General features: G+C 38.4%; 1 protein-coding gene across 5 annotated transcripts in view; it reads right to left on the bottom strand.

The window, feature by feature from the left end:
* ADGRB3 (adhesion G protein-coupled receptor B3) overlaps positions 1-16,402 on the bottom strand; it is a 621,270-nt gene that overhangs the window by 112,883 nt on the left and 491,985 nt on the right. For all 5 annotated transcript variants that reach the window (XM_073336359.1, XM_073336357.1, XM_073336356.1 and 2 more), the window contains 3 exons: positions 11,764-11,890; positions 10,014-10,117; positions 6,458-6,560 (listed from right to left, as the gene is read on the bottom strand). In XM_073336359.1, the coding sequence (XP_073192460.1) occupies positions 6,458-6,560; positions 10,014-10,117; positions 11,764-11,890 (334 nt within the window). The remainder of the gene's footprint in view (positions 1-6,457; positions 6,561-10,013; positions 10,118-11,763; positions 11,891-16,402) is intronic.

The raw sequence follows: 16,402 nt of genomic DNA, 5'->3' as shown, positions 1-16,402 counted from the left end.
TTTTATTCCTAAATCATTTATGCAAACTGATGATGAGGGGTTCTTTTGTACTGTAGGTGATCAAAGAGAGTACATTCAAATCCGGCCCCCTAGCCATCCGTCTCAAAATATGCTCCAAGTTTTAACACAAAGCAGACTTTATGGCTGAGTTGTAAACCCATGTAAATAAGAGATTATCACCAAAATGCTGCAATAGTGAGTATCACAAACCCTAGGCTACAATTAGATAGAAAGGATACAGAAAATTAAACATGCCATGATTGATCATCTACCTCACCCTAAAGGATATAATCTTCCCTTGATGGGCATACATGCACACTATTACAACTGATAGAATGGATTTCAGAGTAACAGCCATGTTAGTCTGTGTTCGCAAAAAGAAGTGAGCTGTAGCTCACGAAAGCTTATGCTCAAATAAATTGGTTAGTCTCTAAGGTGCCACAAGTACTCCTTTTCTTTTTGATAGAATGGATAAGTGTGCAGGAAGGAAAAAGCATATACTCCTGAAAATGTAGCTATTTCTCAAAAGCCACACAGACTCCCTTTGAGGCACCAATGCAGGGCAGTCAGCTAGCTCTGAAACATGACAGAAACAGGTTAAGATGGAAAAGAATTAACTTCCCCCACCTGTAAAATGCATTTTTGCGGTTTGTTTAGCACGGTTTTCTTCCCAAGGAAAACAGTATTTGTTTATCTCAGATGACTAATGTGTTTTTATTTACAATGCAACTCTTAATGAAGCCAGATAGTTTCTGAATGTGCACATACTAAAATAAAAAGGGAATTTAGAAAAAAAAATCAGGCCAATACCTATCAGTACCTTATGGAGGGAGGGGGGAAGCCTACTCGATAAGTTAGAGCTGGAGCATAATCAAGATTTATATCTTCAAGCAACAAACTCTACACAGTGAAGAAATGCAGCCATTTTTCTTGATGGCAAAGAAAACAACAGCAAGCAGATAATATGGAAAGAGTTACATGACATAATCAAGCCTTCAAATCACTGAATATAGTTCCCCCCACCCAAAAAATGGCAGTCTCTACCAAGCAAAAACTCAGTGTTTGTGTAGGTTTAAGGACACTTTCTAGTATTTGACAAAGCACACATCTATTTGTCCTGTTAGCTTATTCATGCAACATGGCATCTTTACTATTAACTCCAGTGGATTCAGAATCAGGTTCTCAATACCAATATTAATGAGTTTTAAATCAGAATTGAAAGGAGTATCTTCAGCACACTAATCATATTAGAAATATCCCCATGTTTATGTAAAGTAATATGCCTAATATTTTATACAGAGCAAGTTTTATCTAAGAAAAGAAACCAAGAAGCAGAAAGAAGTATCAAAATGTATAATAAATTAACATGCTTTATATCTCCTTTCAAGTGCAACACTGATTATATTTAAGCAGGATACATAATCATAGAAACTTTAAATCAAACTTTATAGCCTTTTTGAAAATTCTGCCTCCAACAACCTTTATTTCAAAACAGGTGAAAAAGCTCCATGGCCTACACTTCAGGTCTAATGTCTGAACCCTCAAGTTGAAATACTTGAGTGGGAGAATTTTTGCCTTTAAACATTGAGTATTTGAAATATAAAAGCTATTCCATCTTTGAAGAACTTAGACTACTTTTATATGGCCCCATCAGTACACACACTGTCCATTTCTGCCTCTGGGAAATATTGTGACCCTTTTTAAGTGAGAAAAAAAAGGACAGAACATACTTTTACAGAGAAAGTACAGCATTTGAAACTCACTTAGTCTTCATTAATTCTTCATACACAAAGGAAAGTCAAACCATGAAGAATACAATCAGCCTTAAAAGACTATTGCTAGTTTTAATATGCAGAATACCTATGGTATATTTAAAGTAAATAAAAAAATAAGAAATAATCTGCACTTCTTCAGTGCAAGAGTCATAATTCCTTTATTCACAAATTGCCAGTGTGCACAGAAATAGCTCTACAGAAGTACACTTTTTTAAAGTTGGAACAGTTTTTAAATAAATAAAAACTGGTCTGTAAATTGATTAATGCAAAGAGAGAAATCTACAATCTGTAAACCAGGACAACAACAAGCTGTCTGTAATCACCATATCTTCATTTTGATTAATTTACACACTGCTCCAATTTACTACTATGGCCCTCACCATATCTAAACCTATCCTAAACCCAGATCCAGTTCTAAGTCCAATAATAAATTTAACAAGTGGGCCAATATAATGTAACATCAAAGGTGAACACCCTTGAACTTTGTGGTGTTGGGATTAGTATACAGATATTCATTAATGTGATCAGATACCACGGTGATGGTGGGGGTACAAAAATGAGAATAGGATAGTATAGAATTCAAACTTGGTTAACCAGGTCTCTCTCTCTCTTCACACAACGTGAAGACAAGTCCTCTTATATTTAATGTTTAAAATGCTTCCCTTCCTTCTAAAGTCCCAGAGCAGCAACACCTATTCTCCAAGAGCCAATTCCCTGCAGTCCTTATTCAGGGAAAATTTCTGCTGACTTCAGTGAAACCTTCTCCTGAGTAAAAACTGCAGTATTTGGCCCCCACACCTTTAATAAACTCCACAACTGGATCCTGTTTGTATAACCAGGGAATAATATTAATATAATTCATATAAAAGGTGAATGTCAAAAAGCTTTTTCCTCTCAAACAATGGTTAAGAAACAGATCTTTTTTTTTCTATTTCTGCCTCTTCCAGATCAAATTTGCTCAGTTAACAAGGTAAACTAAGTTTCCCGTCCCCTCAAAGGAATTGAATTAGAGATTGCCTTGGTTCCAGGCTCCCCAGCTCCAAGCACGCACATGCTTGAGTGGGATTATCACCCCTTTAGTTAGGGAGTGATAATCCCTGTCTAAACCAGGATCCACAAGGAAGAAAGGAGAGCAGCAGAATACGGACCCTGGACTTCAGAAAAGCAGACTTTGACAACCTCAGGGAACTGATGGGCAGGATCCCCTGGGAGAATAACATGAGGGGGAAAGGAGTCCAGGAGAGCTGGCTGTATTTTAAAGAATCCTTATTGAGGTTACAGGGACAAACCATCCCGGTAGAAAGAAAGTAGAATAGAATAGTAGAAAGAATAATAGAAAGAATAGTAAACATAGCAGGTGACCAGCTTGGCTTAACAGTGAAATCCTTGCTGATCTTAAGCACAAAAAAGAAGCTTACAAGAAGCGGAAGATTGGACAAATGACCAGGGAAGAGTATAAAAATATTGCTCAGGCATGCAGGAGTGAAATCAGGAAGGCCAAATCACACCTGGAGTTGCAGCTAGCAAGAGATGTTAAGAGTAACAAGAAGGGTTTTTCAGGTATGTTAGCAACAAGAAAGTCAAGGAAAGTGTGGGCCCCTTACTGAATGAGGGAAGCAACCTAATGACAGAGGATTTGATAAAAGCTAATGTACTCAATGCTTTTTTTTTGTCTCTGTCTTCACGAACAAAGTCAACTCCCAGACTACTGCACTGGGCAGCACAGCATGGGGAGGAGGTGACCAGCCCTCTGTGGAGAAAGAAGTGGTTCTGGACTATTTAGAAAAGCTGGACGAGCACAAGTCCATGGGACCGGATGCACTGCATCCGAGAGTGCTAAAGGAGTTGGCGGATGTGATTGCAGAGCCATTGGCCATTATCTTTGAAAACTCATGGCGATCGGGGGAGGTCCTGGACGACTGGAAAAAGGCTAATGTAGTGCCCATCTTTAAAAAAGGGAAGAAGGAGAATCCTGGGAACTACAGGCCAGTAAGCCTCACCTCAGTCCCTGGAAAAATCATGGAGCAGGTCCTCAAGGTATCAATTCTGAAGCACTTAGAGGAGAAGAAAGTGATCAGGAACAGTCAGCATGGATTCACCAAAGGCAAGTCATGCCTGACTAATCTAATTGCCTTCTATGATGAGATAACTGGCTCTGTTGATGAGGGGAAAGCAGTGGACGTGTTTTTCCTTGACTTTAGCAAAGCTTTTGACACGGTCTCCCACAGTATTCTTGCCAGCAAGTTAAAGAAGTATGGGCTGGATGAATGGACTATAAAGTGGATAGAAAGCTGGCTAGATTTTCAGGCTCAACAGGTAGTAATCAATGGCTCCATGTCTAGTTGGCAGCCGGTATCAAGTGGAGTGACCCAAGGGTCGGTCCTGGGGCCGGTTTTGTTCAATATCTTCATCAACGATCTGGAGGATGATGTGGATTGCACCCTCAGCAAGTTTGCAGATGACACTAAACTGGGAGGAGAGGTAGATATGCTGGAGGGTAGGGATAGGATAAAGAGGGCCCTAGACAAATTAGAGGATTGGGCCAAAAGAAATCTGATGAGGTTCAACAAGGACAAGTGCAGAGTCCTGCACTTAGGACGGAAGAATCCCACGTACCGCTACAGACTAGGGACCGAATGGGTCGGCAGCAGTTTGGCAGAAAAGGACCTAGGGGTTACAGTGGATGAGAAGCTGGATATGAGTCAACAGTGTGCCCTTGTTGCGAAGAAGGCCAATGGCATTTTGGGATGTATAAGTAGGGGCATTGCCAGCAGATTGAGGGATGTGATTGTTCTCTTCTATTCGACATTGGTGAGGCCTCATCTGGAGTATTGTGTCCAGTTTTGGGCCACACACTACAAGAAGGAGGTGAAAAATTGGAAAACGTCCAGCGGAGGGCAACAAAAATGATTAGGGGACTGGAACACGTGACTTATGAGGAGAGGCTGAGGGAACTGGGATTGTTTAGTCTGCGGAAGAGAAGAATGAGGGGGGATTTGATAGCTGCTTTCAACTACCTGAAAAGGGGTTCCAAAGAGGATGGATCTAGACTGTTCTCAGTGGTAGCAGATGACAGAACAAGGAGTAATGGTCTCAAGTTGCAGTGAGGGAGGTTTAGGTTGGATATTAGGAAAAACTTTTTCATGAGGAGGGTGGTGAAGCACTGGAATGCGTTACCTAGGGAGGTGGTGGAATCTCCTTCCTTAGAAGTTTTTAAGGTCAGGCTTACCAAAGCCCTGGTTGGGATGCTTTAGTTGGGGATTGGTCCTGCTTTGAGCAGGGGATTGAACTAGATGACATCCTGAGGTCCCTTCCAACCCTGATATTCTATGATTCTGTGATCCACAGCCCTTACGATGCTCACAGCCTCTGGTCCAACCTCTATGGTCAAGGAGTGTGTGTTTTTTCCATGTCAATTTCTATTCTTTTTTGAGAACAGGGGAACTCAAAGGAAAAAAGTTCTGGAGAGGCAATGCATTTGGGAATGCCAACTACGGGAGATATGTCTCCTTTCAAATAAATGCAACTTGCTATATACTAAAGTAGAATATAAAACTTTTCCAATTCGTGTTCTGGGGTAAAATTTTCAAAAGTACTGAAATGACTTAGGAGTCTAAGTCCCACTTACTTCCAGTTGGACTCAGGCTCCTAAGTCACTTGTGCACTTAAAAAAATTTTAGTCAAGGCCTTTATCTGCATAACTCCTCATAAAGTCAATGAGATTCACATGACTCCTTCTGCAGCCCCCAAATAGATATACTCATCCAATATTATATTATGAGTTATTGTACAAGTATATATTTTGAGGTACATTTTTCAGCATGTTGCCATCTACCTCTCATAGACTAGGTGGAGGTATTCAGCTAAATTCCTAAGCACTGATTTGAAAAGTGAATGACAGTAATGGAGATGGATGAAGGCAAGTACTGTCTGAAATTAAGGATTGTTGTCGAAAAATATACTATTCTGTTTTTCTAAACCATTTGAACAGTTTTATTTAATTTAAAACAACTGCTTTTTGTTGCTTGGGAAAGCTACCCAGTATCACTCAGAGATTTGTGATGACCCAGTACATAGAAGTGACTACATGTGATAAAGATAGCCTGAAACCAGGTTTTGTTGTGATTATTATCAGTTCTGCAATCTATACATAAACAAGATGCACAATGCTATTACTATTCTATATCCATGAGCAATCAAAGGTCTAATAGTTCTATATTTATCTGGTACCCATACAGTCTTGCTACAGCATCTTAGTATATCTGCTTGTGCACATTTTCAAGAGTTGTACTCTAACTTCCAAGCAATTTACACTTGCCTTTTGAGTGTCAGTGTATTTATAAAAAGACAAACAACAACAACAACAACAACATTGTGGCACTATCCTATTACAATTATTAAAATGAGCCAGAATTTGGGCTTTTGATGTTTTATGGCTTTGAACTATTTCATCTTTGAAATTTAGTTATAAAACAGACAAGTCTACCACAGAGAACACAGCATGTCCAAAGAGAATGATACCAAAAGGGATTTTGGAGGAAAAAATTAGGAAACATGTTAAAAAATTTCCTTTGCCTGTTAATATTTTACTAAAAATCTCTAGTCCAGTGAGAATGGATTTGTTTCCAAATTAAACACAAAAAATAGATATTAAAATACAAAGTCAATATAATCAATCATACCTTATTATGTGTCTGAGTTTGTCCAACCAGTATAAGAATATTTGATGAGATAATAGATAGGCAGAAATTAATTAAAATTATTGACCTCTCCGATCTGATGTACCTGTCCAAATAAATATAGAATAATAAGGTTCTAAAGCCATTGAAAATGAAAATATCATAACAGATAAGCAACCATAAATACCTGAATGCAATTCTTAGAAATCCTGGTGACATTTTAAAATGTTAGAGCTCTGTTACCAGAATTTCAAGAGAGAATTTTCTGTTAAACATTATTACTTGTTTGGTATCTCCTACTAATACAAAAAAATATGCCAGTTAGAAAAGATTTTGTTTTCATGATGTATTTTATAATTCCCTCAGAATGTCTCAAGACATTAAAGCTAGATTCTATCTAGCTTCCATTTTAAACTGTTGGTATTACTGATATGACATCATATTGATTATGATGTGACTGCATAAATTCAGATCAATAGTAATATAATTTCTTCTGCTGTCTGCTTCTCTATGGGAATGTTCATAGAGGGGCAGATCCACAGCTGGCATAATTCGAAATAACTCCATTGGATATGGCCCACAATATGAATTAAGATGCAGTATAGTAGATGATAACATGGCAATGCATTCTTAAACACTTACATTATTAGGATAATTATAGCACACATTAATCTTGAAGTTTAAACTACATTTACAAAATAATGTGTGTGAAGAAGTGATAATACAATAAGTCCTTCATCTTCATATGACCAAATAGCAAAGATAGCTGATCTTTGTACTGGTTGATACTAAATTATAGTAGTGAGTATCACATACTCTCTGTTGCCAACTTTTGTTACATTATTCATTTTACAAGTCTATTGGGAAAATGGTTGATAGGATAACAAAATACAACTGTATCATCTGGTTTCTTAAAAATGTAAATGTTCTCATTCTGCTACATTGTGTTTTGTATGCTGAAGCACACCAAAACAATGACTATTTCAAGAAACTGTATTATTGGTCTGGTTTTCAGAGGTGTTCTGCAACATCATTGACTTAAATCACTGGGAGCTGTGGGTGCCCAGATTTTATGAAAATTATTCAATTTATTTATAGCTTTTACTTTGGCAGTACAGCTCAGTTGATGCCACTGTCTCCAGTGGGCCAGAAAGTCATGGGTTTAAACCCCATGCCAGGCCTTACATGCATAACCACAGCTGACACTTTAGGGCACAGTAAAGATGGGTAGTTTGAGGTGCTGTGCTTTGGACAGAAAATAAATTATTGTCCTTTCTGCCCAGTTGTCTAGTTATAAGTTGAGGAGTCCATTACACTTTTCATAAAAAGAGTACAAGATACCCCAAAAACGTTCCTCCTATAAATAAAAAAAGTATAATGTCCAAGGCTGTATGTGATTTGGCAGATGACTACAAAAAGGCTAGTGCATTTGCCTACACACTACTACTCTCTAACTCCTTATTAGTGATGGTCCTGAACCAGACCCCAACATCAAACACCCTTGAACTATGAAGAAGCTCAAATTTGAACATGGTATCAGAACAGTTTTTTGCTACTCAGTGTGTGGATAAATTTAGTGCTCAGGAAAGTTAGGGGCCCACAGCATCTGAGCCAGGCAAGTGATGTGCAAGCTTTTAGATACTTTACTAATGCACCTTATTTCTTCTGACCAGCAATGTTACCATTCCAAAGTTCTAGGCCTCTTTTGAGCAGACACTGCCAATCCAGACAAATTGCAGGGGTTTTCTGCTAACTAAATATATTTTCAAGGGTGACATAACCAAGCCCACAAGAACCAAGAATCACAAAAGTTAGTGCAGGAAAACCCTTTTTAGATCCACTGTCCATCTTTCTGCCAATGCAAGACTGTTGACTAAAGTGTACTCCTGAAAGCTTTGTTCACTCCAGCTTTAAATAACTCAAATGCTGGGACTTTCAAAGGTCATTCTACAGTTAAAAAGGCCTCACTTTTAGCACATACTTCCTGATATAAATCTAAATTGTCCTTTCTTCAGTTTCATCCAAACCCTGTTTTATGCCTCTCAGCTCACATTAAACAATTACTTTCCCAGCTTAGAGGGCCTTCTACTGGGAACCACCACTAATACATTCAGCCTCATACCGGGTCTCCAACAATGCCAGATACATCACAAGACACAGCAATAACCCCATAATGCACTCAGTCAATTCTGCAGTTGGGGAGTTGGGAATCACTTCCTGAAGCCATCTTATACTCAGTTTATTTCTTATTTATTTATTTAGCATTTGAATATTAGCCAAGCCAAGCAATAGTGTTCTTAGTGATCAAGTGGAGCTCTTGGAGTCCATGCTGCATTTGGTTAGTGGGCACTGCTTGACAATGTGTGTCATTGAGCTGCATTGCAGCTGCAGCTTGAGTTATCTTGAAGACCCCAGTGGAGCTGGTTGACTGCAGAGAGGCCTTGCCCAGTCGGGAATCGGTTAAGAATGGGCCACTGACAACGTGGCAGGTTGAAGCCAGGCAGGGGGAGCAGTAAGGTCTGTGACTAGGAACTGATTGGAGGTTGATATTGATGATGGTTGATAATCCTTATAATTTTTTATCCTGGCTGGAATACCCAGGTTTTCTATATTATACAAAAATGTCTAATCCTCTCGCTCTCTCTCATAGAGAGAAATTTAGCTATTTATTTTGGTACTTAAGTTATTTATTTCAGTAATAACGTATGGCAGCATATTCTATTGGTTAATGTTACATTTTCCATCCTTTTAAGCTTGTTGTCTTTTAATATCATTAAGTGCCATTTTGTTTTTGTATTATGGGAAAGGGTAAATAGCTGTTCCTAGTTTGCTGACTCTGTCTCTCATTATTTTATATCTTTCTCACTCTTCTTGTTCCGCACTAACTAATCATGCTATTTTAAATCCCACCTCCTACTGAATTTCTCCATACCTTTTGGTTGCATTTATGATCCTAGGGGTCCCTAAGGTGCAAAGCAAGTTCAGTATTAGACTGTGTCACAAAGTCCCAACCAAACATGTTTTTGAAGGCAGACTGCTTCATTCTGTGCTCGTCAATGAATGATGAGCTGAAGTGTGCATACTCAAGCATAGTAGTCTGAACGTCTGTGAACCTGTAAAACCTGAAACTTGTGTGACTTTCATATGTAGATTTTATTACACAAATACCTCATGTTCAAACATAAATGGAGGAGAAGTAGGTCAGGAAATAGGCCATAAGCCTTGATTAAAATATAAGAATTCACCTCTGGAGGAATCCTGTAAAGTGTTTATTAACTGTCTGACTACTGCATTGAAAGGGCAATCTCATTAATACTGAAGAGGGGAGAGAAAGTATGGACTATAAAGTCATCAGTGGACCAAGACAGACAAGCAAATCAATTACACTAATCAGATTTATTCCAGATCAATTGCAACATGCACTGTATAGCTATTTTGTTTTAAAATGCCTACTGTTACGACATATAGAAGATAAGAACATATCTAATGGCATCCTGAACTACTCATTTAATTCCAAACAATTGTGCATTTCCATTCAACCATGTCATCAATTACATACCTCCATAGTGCTGCATAGACAACTGCTAGGGTGATCAAGGCCAAGCATGAGAGACCACTGCCTACTATTAGGGTTACTGAGGGGGCACCAGATGATTCCATGATCTGTAGGTTACAACAAACTACTGTGAGAGAAAACCATCTTCCAGGAATTAAAATGCCAGAAAAAAGCAATAAAAAGGAAAATGCTTAAAACAGCTACTGTATCATAGCCAGCCTTGGTAATATTAGGTATCAAGCAGACGTACTCCTTCTAACTTAATTCCCAATTTGATCCATTCCCATCTCTGAGATCTCTTTAATTACTGATGCCATCCAGAGAGGCCTTAGAGCCTTAAAATGATTTATTATACCACTACATAATGTTTTGTAAAATAAAGCAAATGGTGATATTACAACTTAATAGGACACCACGGTACTAATTTAGGTGTAAAAGGCACGCTAGTTAAAATTAATTTAAATACTTATTTTCCTGGAAAGGTAGAAATATTTTGAAAATAATGTGCTAAACAAATAGTTTGTTTTATTGACAGCTATTAAACATCATCCAGTACTTTATCCAAGATCTGATTCATGTTCACTGCAGAATTACCAAACTTTAGGACTTTTAATAACTTTGTTTGAAGTGCAGTATTCTCACACACTTAGTTTTCTTGGGCCTCTGATCGTATAGAAGAAATGGCAATATAAGGGAACACAAAAATATTGTATGCTTCTTCTGAAGAACTTGGAAATCTAGAATGATTTAATCTGTGCTATTCTGAATTAATAACAGTAGAAAAATAAATACATGACCTTGAAAAATAAACTTGCTTTCTTGCTGTAAAACAATTAGTCTCAGACATCAGTATTATGCATTAGGGATATCTCTGTGTGTATTCTAAAATTAACATGATATTGGCTAATGCAAATTAAAAGACCTAAAAGTTTGACAAGATATTCTATATGGCTTACCGATATGCTGTTTAAAAGTCTTGAGTATGCATTGTAAATTACATTTCATCAAGATATCTTTCGTCAACCAAACAAGAACTAAGACTAGTGTACTTTTAGGCCAGATTTTACACCGAAAGTCATGCTTTATTTCAACCACTTTGTTTCCAAACAGCTGAAGCTTACTGATAAAAACAGTCTCTGATCATATACTTCCAAAAAGAGGAAAACCAAATTATTGCCCTTTTGGGTTCAACTTCACAACGATTTGCTTTTTAGACTATTTTTACATGCAATAATACCTAGAGTGGTTGCTTCTACATTTTATGTCACTCCTTTCCATGCAAACTTTGTTATTTTTCTTTAAGATGCCAACAGACAACACAGAAAACCTGTACTGAACACATCCAATGCAGATCTGCAATGTGTTTAACTACCTTATCTAGGGTTTTCATTCTGCTAACAGCAATAAAACCTTCTACATTCCTCTTGAAAGATTAACACCCTTGAAAAAGGCTGTTAAGTTGATAATCGTTCAATATGAAAGTTTTCAACACATTTGCATTACAATTACAAGGCTTTCCTATAAAATACGGAGATGGAAGCCGTTCGAAATTGACTAGAATTTAGTTGTATCACAGAATTTGGAATTCATTTATCTGAGCTACTGTAGATAACAGGAGACTAACAACATTTTGCCAACCTGCAGTATTTAAACAATTCCTCGATGCAACGTCTGACATCTACCTAACAGAGAAGCTGGACAACAAATCTTCCTGCTTTTGCGTTAAACCTGGATTTTTGTCTTTGTTACTTACTATTTCTCTAGGTTGCTGAGCCAAAATGGCGAAGGTAGAGAGACGATCACATAAGCATTTCGTATGGGATGCATCGGTAAGCACAGTTTTACATCCCTGGGTGGACCAGGTTCCCAAAGAGTCGTTCCTGCAAAGGAGAGAGAGAGAGAAAGAAATCGGGATAATTATGCCTGACGGTCAATTCCATGAAGCGAATATGCAGTTTAATTGAGAGGAGAGTCTAGTGTAGTTCCCGGACAGAAGAGATCTACTTGTTGTTCAATAGGACTTAATTTAGATGCATCTCCAGCTGTACAGTAATGCGAAGGGAGAGGGGGGAAAGGCAGGGAGACGGCTTGGCGGCGTGCAATGCGCTGTCCAGCGTTCTTCCTGCTGAAACCTCGCCTCGCTCTGTAGAGCCCTCTGCTACCAGCAGCAGCCTTGTGCACGGCCGGCCAGCCACTTCCTAGCCTCATCAGATCACTGCAAACCCTGATCGGGGGTTGGGAGCGGGGGGAAGACAGGCTTGTTTCTTTTTCATACCAGCTCTGTCTGTCTCTCGCGCCTTGTTTTTTGGGGTGGTCGTTAGTGTTTTCTCTTTTGTGTGCGTGGTTAGTTTAAATGCAGATGGCTTTAAAATGTCTGTCTAGGTTACACTGGTTGCATTCGGAGATGCCGGATCTTCTGCTCCTCTGGCTATTTTTGTTAAGGGTTTTTTTTGTTTTTTTTTTTAATTTCAGGAAATTTCACCCTGGAAACGGCAGCATCAGATGCCTCCGACTATTGCCTTTCCCTCAGCTCCAGCAGAGGGACGGATTTCAGCACAGCAGCCCACAACATCGCCAAAGAGACACGAGTTCGCCCTCCAGACATCACTCAGCCCAACTCACCTTTCCCCATCTCCCTCCCCCCTTCCCTGTTGTTTGTTTTATTTGGGGGGCAACTGTACCGGGCTAACCCCAAGCCAAAGGGGTCATTTTAATGGGACTTTCCACCCTCTGCCATTAAAAAAAAAAGACTAAACCAGCCTCCGATTCAATTAGACATTCAAAATGCTCAAATCCACCCCAGCAGAACAATAAAAATGGTATCGACCCACGTTTTCTTTGTGCGGAAAGAGAGAGAGAGGGGAAAAACCCATCTCCTCTGTCTGTGAAACACAGCACTGGGATCAGTTCTACAGGAGAAAGACTTCGGTTTCAACTAAATCAAGCCTGTTATCTTTACATAGGTCATATTTAGAGTATAACCATTGGATTTCTCCTCCCCTCCCCCCCCCAAATGTCTAGGGATCAGATGGAGACACTGCTGCTGGTAACAGCATGTGTTGTCAATTCTTGTCAATTTCACTCTAGGTCACTAAATGACTTGAAATGAGAAAAAGAAACAGGAAGACATGGGGGGGGGGGGATAACTACGTTTAATTTTCATTCACCAGGATCACTCTTCTGTTCACCTCTTCTGCCTCTAATAACCCACATCCGTGTGATTTCTCCAAGCCAGGGCCCTCAGGAAGCGGAGATTTGTGATCCCTAATTCCCTTTCAGAGTACAATTCACACTATCCCACTTTGGTATCTTATGCCACTAGCTTTTTCAGTGCCCAAAGGCAACACTTGTATCATATTACCTTCAAATCAGTTTCACATAAAAAACAAACACAGACACAATGGGGGAATCTTAGATGACAGAAAATCACCAAATCTCCAACTACCTAAGCTTTCCTTTAGAAGCCTCTATTCACGCATTTACCCTTTCACAAAGCCAAACAACACTATACCAACATCCACTTTAAAAAATGTTCATACATTTTATTTAAACTATAATAAATTCTGAAGCATATCTTCTGGTTCACCTTACAATTTTATTTTATTAGTTTTCCTTTCTCTTATCTTATTGTGACACACAGTTAAGGCCAAATGAAGTATATTTATCTGAGCTGATTAAATATTTAAGACAAATGATAGCTTAAGAGAAATTGGCATGTTTTAAAACATAAGGACAGTATTATTCACTCTGAATTTAGTACACTCTGAATTTAGTACACTGAATTTAACTTGTGTTTTGCATGCACAATGCATCCATTTAACACTAAATCTTTCAAAATTGTGTCCAATGAATAGCCCTAGGTGAGTTATAATAATAATTAAAAAAAAAAGAAAAGAAACATAGACAGCTATATAGACCAATTGTATTTAAAACAAAACAGTCCTGATCCTGATCACAGTTAAACTGGTGTAAATCAGGACACTCCATTGATTCAGTGGGTCTGATTCTGCTTTCAGATACACTCACGTAAATCAGGAGATAAAGTCACAAAAGAGTTGAACCAGTGATTGCAAATGGCTACCAATAAAACCACTATGTGACACCACACCATCATGCATTCTATAAATGTCACATATTTCACAAAACAACTACACTAGAAATACTTTAAAGATTTAGGCTAGGATTTTTCAGAAGTTCTCAGTGCTGGCCTACCTGCTCCTCTTGAACTCAAGAGAAACGCCCACTGATGTCAATGGTAGCAAAGTTAGGCCAATACTGAGCACTTTCAAAAATACTACCCTTACCTTTTTTCTCCCTTTTGATGCAGGATTGTGAGATATTGAAATTTAAAACTATCACATGTTCAATATTGCCCTTCTTTCACCTCTTTATTTTGGGGGGAGAAATTCCACTTTTTGATGACAGTGAGACACATTTCTGTGGCAGGTTGATTATTTTGAAAATGATGGCTGTTTGAAGCTGTTTAGAATGCCAGTCTAAGTCCCTCAGAGTAGACAGAATATAATACACCAGAAACAATGTTATTTTTACTATTCAGTAACTTCCCTTGCAATATTATGTGATATACTTAAAAATATTCTGATTACTGCAAACAATGGGGCTAGTGGCTTAGATTTTGAAATGGGACTTTGTACAGTAAAATGTTATGTAGGAGCATTTTTGTATAGTAAGATTAATTCTCAGAGGCACAACTGCCAAAACTGATTGCAGACTGATGATTGGGCCACATTTGATGTGCTAGCAACCACATTTTGCTTACCTGTACTTTTCTAGGTATCATGACACAATATACACACTTATTATTGATATGTTTTGTTGAAATTAAGGGTACAAATGCCCTATTAACTGCAGTGCTATTTTCTCTACATAAAAAAATGATTAGTAAAATTGTGCAGTGGCAATACTGTCAAAACTGTCATGTAACAATGGACTTATCACATAACATACACCAACTACCATATTATTCTACTCTGAGTCCTAGCCAATAATACAAAATAGGATGGGTTTATTATGGGCCAGCTTATTTACTGTTGGTCCACACTGGTAAATGGAGAGACCAATGGAACTACCTGTCTGGGTAATTGATCACCAATGTGAACAAGGGGTTTACAACCCGTCCCTGTGTGTGATATTTTAGCAATGTGTTTGCTGGTGGATAGTTTTATTTTAAGGTAGGATGAGCAGCCCTTTATATTGTTACATACAAAAAGTCTATGTTAGTTAAATAATATGGTGCAAAGCTGAGTGCTCAGAAGTTAGGAAATGCCAAAACTAAGGTTGCTGAATTAACCTTAATTCAGCCCCCTTGTGCATATGTTTTATGATACCATTTTTAATTACACAAGCAGGGCTCCGCTCACTCCCCAATCCTCCCAACTCCCACACTGACTTAGGTACAGAGAAGCCACAGAAAGACTTAAGGAAGTATATACTTCCCCTTAAACCTCTGCATGTCCACACAGCATGCGGCATGAATTCGTGCACGTAATTCTTACTGTGATCAATCTTCTGAATATTAATAGTGTACTGCAACCAACTGGGTCATCACTATAGGTTTTGCTAGTTGTGAAAAAAGATTAGAGGGGAAACACTACATGCAACAATATTGCAGAGAAATATTTTTTCAAACCCCTGGAAATTCAGAAGTTTATTCTCATGTAATTTATAAAAACTACGTTATGGAAACATGAAAAGTGAGCTGTAGCTCATGAAAGCTTATGCTCAAATAAATTTGTTAGTCTCTAAGGTGCCACAAGTATTCCTTTTGTTTTTATGAAAATGAAAGTACACATATTGGACAAAAGCATCTAATACCACATACTGCCATCAACATGCTCACGGACCTTGTGGGAGGCCAAAAAAGTAGAAACCCCTGAGAATTTTGTTTCCTTGCTGATCTCTAAATTGAAAATGAATCCTATTTAAATATATATATATTTTTTTGCAAAACAAATGTGCTTCTGGGCTGGAAACCAAGTTTTAGTCCAGTGTGATTTGAAACAGATGAGATACTAAACCCTGAAAAATAGGATTTATAGGAGAAACACTACCATAATGAGCATGTGTTAGTTGTTATACTCACTGTGTAATAATTAATGACCACCCTTTTGCTCAAAATATGGTCCTAAGTAAAAGACAGCATCCTTGATCATCCCTTCCACTACCATGCACAAAGACAATCAGATTGGGTGCATCTAAGCTGGAACTGTGGAAGAGGGAAGTAATGACTCCATGGCATGATCCCACAGATGTACTTCTGAAGCTATAGCACAGAGCTGGAGCACAGCAGAAGAGAAAGAAATGAGGTGAGGAAGGATGACCACTTCTTCATATTTCTTGGGGTCTGGGAAACATAAGGTATTGCCGACCTC

This window comes from Lepidochelys kempii, chromosome 3, assembly GCF_965140265.1.
Source record: "Lepidochelys kempii isolate rLepKem1 chromosome 3, rLepKem1.hap2, whole genome shotgun sequence".
NCBI lineage: Eukaryota > Metazoa > Chordata > Testudines > Cheloniidae > Lepidochelys > Lepidochelys kempii.
The sequence above is the reverse complement of the archived record's forward strand: the minus strand, read 5'-3'. Positions and strand labels throughout refer to the sequence as shown.